Genomic DNA, 4,652 nt, shown 5'->3' with positions numbered 1-4,652 from the left:
ACGGAGGTCTGACATTGCAACGAATTCATAAGTTGATGTATGACATTGCAATGTTTAAAACCTGAGATATGAGATTGTGATTCGACCCATAATTGAGATAATTTTGTGTAATTTACCCAAAAAATTACTTATTGCACTAAAACATGCCTACATATTATATACTCATTTTTTTTTTCCAACAACGTTTTTCTCATCTTTTAATAATCATCTCGCTAGAGAGAATTAACCATAGAAAACATATTGAACAAGAAAATTGAGTTTTTACTATAAACTAATTAACAGTGTGAGGAGTGACTCAAAACTTCTTATAAACTCTTGCACGATTGTCAATAATGATTTGTCTTTCATTGTGTTTCGAGTTCAAACTATTTTCCTTTAATGTGAATTAATGTAAAAAAACTCTTACAATAAATAAAATCCTTCAAAGTTTGGTCCTTGTCCAATATAAGATTTTATCTTTCACACTTCACAATTGCATGGAGGTTTCTGTCTTAATATTGCAGTGCCTACCTGCCCTAGTGTTTCTTTTAATAGGTAGGGTGAGAGGTGGTGTTAGACAAGTAGGAAAATAATTACAATTAAATTATGATTGTATTCCTAACTAGTAGGAATAGTTCTTGCTATGCAAGGAATGTAATTGTATATATACTTATTCACGTATCAATGAAACATACTTATCAGCCCATATATCTTTTTTCTACATTGTATACAGAGCAGGTTTCAAACCCTAGCTTTTTTTTTGGGTAAATTACATTTTATCCCCTCCGGTTTCAGTGCAATTACAACCTCATTAAACATCTTTAAAACATTTCAATCTCATACATTTAGTATTATTTTATTTCAATTTCATACAACTGTTAAAAAAATCGGTTAAGTTAACCGTTAAGTGATGACGTGGCAAATATGGGGTTCTCATTTGTGCTAACGTGGCTAAACACTTAATAAAAAATTTAACATATTAAAAAAATTAATTAAAGGAAAGTTAAAAAAAAAAAAAACCAAAAATCCCCTTCATCTTCCCCACCCAAGCCCACCCCCTTCTCTCATCCCCCATCACCCGCCCCTTCTCTCATCCCCTATCAAACACCAACTCCCCCTAACCTCCGCCCCCATCTGGTTTTCCAGCGGTTCGACCTTTTCCTTCGACCACCTTTATCCTCCCACCAAGCTCATGTTCGATTGCAGCAACATCGAGCCTCCTCAAATCGTGACTTCCAGCATCGTTGCTGCTGCCTGATATCATACCTGCCTTATGCAATTCCTTCGTGATAGGCAAGGGGTGGTTGCAGCGTGTTACTTGGGGGGGGGGAAATTTGGGGCTAAGGGTTGGTGATGGTAGAAGGAAGATGAAGAAGGGGACTTATGATTAGATAAAGGTGTAGAAGTGATAGGGGAAGGGGTGGATCGGCTTGCGACCTGGGGTGAGAAAATTTTGGAGCAAATGATTAATGATAAGAGAAGGAAGATGAAGGGGATTTATGGTTAAAGAAAGGTGTATAAGTGATGGGGGAAAATGGTGGAGTCGTGGAAGGGATGAAGGGGTGGCTTGGGTAGGGAAGATGAAGATGGGGTTTCTGTTTTTTTCTTTAATTAATTATTTTTAATTATTTTTATTAATTGTTTAGCCATGTGGACAAATGTGGCAGCCATATCAACACAAATAGGGATCCTATATTTGCCACATTATCACTTAATGGTTAACTTAACAGATTTTTTAACAGTTGCTCCTCAATTTCTTAGGCTGAAAAACAACGTTTGTGGGGGCTTACTTTGTTTTGCAGACCAACCTGTAGCCATGGTGGTTCATGGTTTTTCCCGTACTTCCTCCGACCATCTTCATCTCCACTGTACTTATTGCAACTACGACTTCCACACACACGAAACTTGTCACAAACTTCACGATTACCCTGTTGGCCATCCCCTCTATAAATAACCGTGGGGGCCACCTTGTCGTTCCTCAATGTCTGCTACTTCTAATGCTTATGCTGGTTACTCATGCAGCAACAGTGCTGTAAGTTCTAGATGCAACAACAACATTATTGGTCTTCGACCCAACAATAGCCACCAAGCCCGCACCACTACCCCTGTCCCTCCATCAGCCTATCACGTGCAAGGCCAGCCCACTTTGCACGACCTACAGATTGTGATGCCTCATCTTTCAACTGAGCAGCATTCCCGTGTTCTTGTTGCCTTCAATAACAACGTGGAATCTTCTTCGTCTCCTCAGGCCCATGCAGTTTTCAGTGATGACTTTGCCAAAGGTTTATTACCCGTCGCTTCTCATCATGGTCAATGGATCATTGACAGCGGCACTATATATCATATCACTTCTTCCGCTTCATATTTGGTTAATACTTCTGCTTTGCATGCATTTGCCACCTGTTTCTTTGCCTAGTGGTGCCTCAGCTCCCATTACTTTAACTAGCACTATTCGTTTAAATTCCTCGATTGATTTGAAAGATGTTTTATGTGTCCTTAATTTTAAAGTGGATATTTTATAGGTTGGTAAGCTTACAGATGGATTATCGTGTTCCGTAACCTTTTTTCCTTCTTGGTGTGTTTTGCAGGACTTGGTTTCGAAGGCGATGGTTGGTGTGGGTAAGCGACGTGGCGATTTATATTATCTCGTGGCCCTTGACTCCTCTATCCACACTCGTCAACCTTTATGCAACATCTTCACCATACCATCCTCCCAATGGGCTAGGCATCTTGGTCACCTTTCTTCTACCTGTTTGCAAGTTTTAGCATCTAATTTTCTTAATTGTTCATTTGATTCTAGTCATATTTGTGATGTTTGTCCTTTGGCGAAACAAACTCATCAACCTTTTGGTCTAAGTTCAATTTCAACGACTTCTCATTTTGCTTTAATTCATTGTGATATTTGGAGTCCGAATTGATAGGAGCATATTTATGCGACTTAGTTAGCTTGTTCTTGTGCATTTACGTTGTATTTCCTTAGTTATTTTAGTGTTCAAAGTTATTTTTGTGTGTTTTCAGACTCTAAGTACAAAGTATGCAAGAAGATGCATTTTGGAGGCCTTTGGAGCATGTTTCGGGCTTGGAATGGATAGCAAATGCATGGGCCAAGTGGATGGACGAATTTGAGAACTAAAGAGGCCAAGAATATGAAGAATTATGGTCCAAAAGATGAAGAAAACAGCCCAAAAAATCTGTCACCCCAACTTGCATTCCTTGCCATGCAAACCACATAGAATTCCCTTTGGATTCTATGCCATGCTTGATCACTCTTATCCCCTACATAATTTCTAATTTCATGCTTCAATTCATTTAATTATTACACTCAATTGCTTGATACCTCTTGTTCCCTTCACTCATTAGATTTTAGACAACATTTACATCCATTACATGCACCAATTGATGCTCCATCATTCACATTTGGAATCCAATGCCATGTGCAACACATGTTGTTGCACCTTTGACCCATTTGTTGACACATTTCACCTCCCTTTCCATCTCTATGCAATGTACACAATCATTCATGCTCCCTAGCTACAACACCACTCCATTTTACCCTTCACACTTTGCATCATTACTTCATTTTCACCCTTGGACCATTGCACACCACACACACAAATTGCCATGCATTTCATCCTTAACCTAACCTGATTTTCTAAGGTTTTTGGGGCCTATAAATACATGTTTACACCCCTTGGCCAAAGGACAATCCCCCATATTCATCATTTTATCACAAAAATTCGTCCATACACACCCTAGGAAGCAAAACACCCAAAAAACACCATTCTAGTGCCTAGAAAACATAACAGCCACTCCACCTTCTTCCACCCTCTTTGCCTAGTTCTCCACCACCCTCCAACCATCAAACACTACTCCACACTCACCCTAAACCCTTCCATACCATTCCCCATCCATTCTACATCATAAAACTACCCAAAATCTGTCCATAACCCAATCTGCCGCAAGCAAGGGAAATGAGGAATCTTGGATGCACTTGCTACCAAGTTGGAGCATTTTAGGTGTTTTCTTTCCTTTGATTTTAATGTCTAATTTTATGTATCTTTGCTTTATGAGTATGAGGAACTAAACCCCTCTTAGTTAGGGGGTGATTCGAAACTATGTTCATACTTGCAATATGATTTGATTACATCCAGTTGTGATTCATAAGTTGTGAATTCAATTTACTTATCCGTTCATATAAAAACTAATTTGTGTATGTTGGTTAAGAGTGCACGCTTAATTTTCATGCATGAATTTGACGCTAGAATATAAGGGAGTTTCACCTAATCGTTATAAACTTATATTCACAAGTAGTGAAGGTTGCTAGTCACAATCACGTTAAGTAAACTCTTGGCATAAGTTTCATGCAAATCATAGTAACGAGTGCCTCGTCAATGCTTATGTTTTTCATAGAACTTAATGATTCTTGCTTGTATCTCTATTATGCAATTCATGTAGGGAACTTGTAGGGAATGTTTTGGGTTGTCGTATGCAATCATCCAACCTAATAACTTGTGGAAAAAACTGAGGGTTAATTAGTGCAATTCACGGTTAATTTGGGGCGTTGAGTATTCATAGCTTATCGAAAAGCAACTGGAAATCGTTTTGTATGCAAGTGTGACATATGTGGAGAAGAACCTCCTAGCTAATCTTCCATCCATAAGTTTCATTCAAAT

The 4,652-nt window shown here is 38.6% G+C and overlaps 1 protein-coding gene across 1 annotated transcript; it reads left to right on the top strand.

The window, feature by feature from the left end:
• The first annotated feature begins 1,785 nt into the window (after window positions 1–1,785).
• LOC126627426 (uncharacterized) lies at window positions 1,786–2,893 on the top strand. Its single transcript, XM_050296957.1, has 2 exons — window positions 1,786–2,261; window positions 2,568–2,893. Exons 1-2 carry the CDS (start codon window positions 1,961–1,963, stop codon window positions 2,600–2,602), a joined length of 336 nt encoding a protein of 111 aa, XP_050152914.1. The 5' UTR covers window positions 1,786–1,960; the 3' UTR covers window positions 2,603–2,893.
• The last annotated feature ends 1,759 nt before the right edge of the window (window positions 2,894–4,652 follow it).

The sequence above is a fragment of the Malus sylvestris genome, chromosome 6, assembly GCF_916048215.2.
Source record: "Malus sylvestris chromosome 6, drMalSylv7.2, whole genome shotgun sequence".
NCBI lineage: Eukaryota > Viridiplantae > Streptophyta > Magnoliopsida > Rosales > Rosaceae > Malus > Malus sylvestris.
This window is presented reverse-complemented; position numbering and strand designations above follow the sequence as displayed.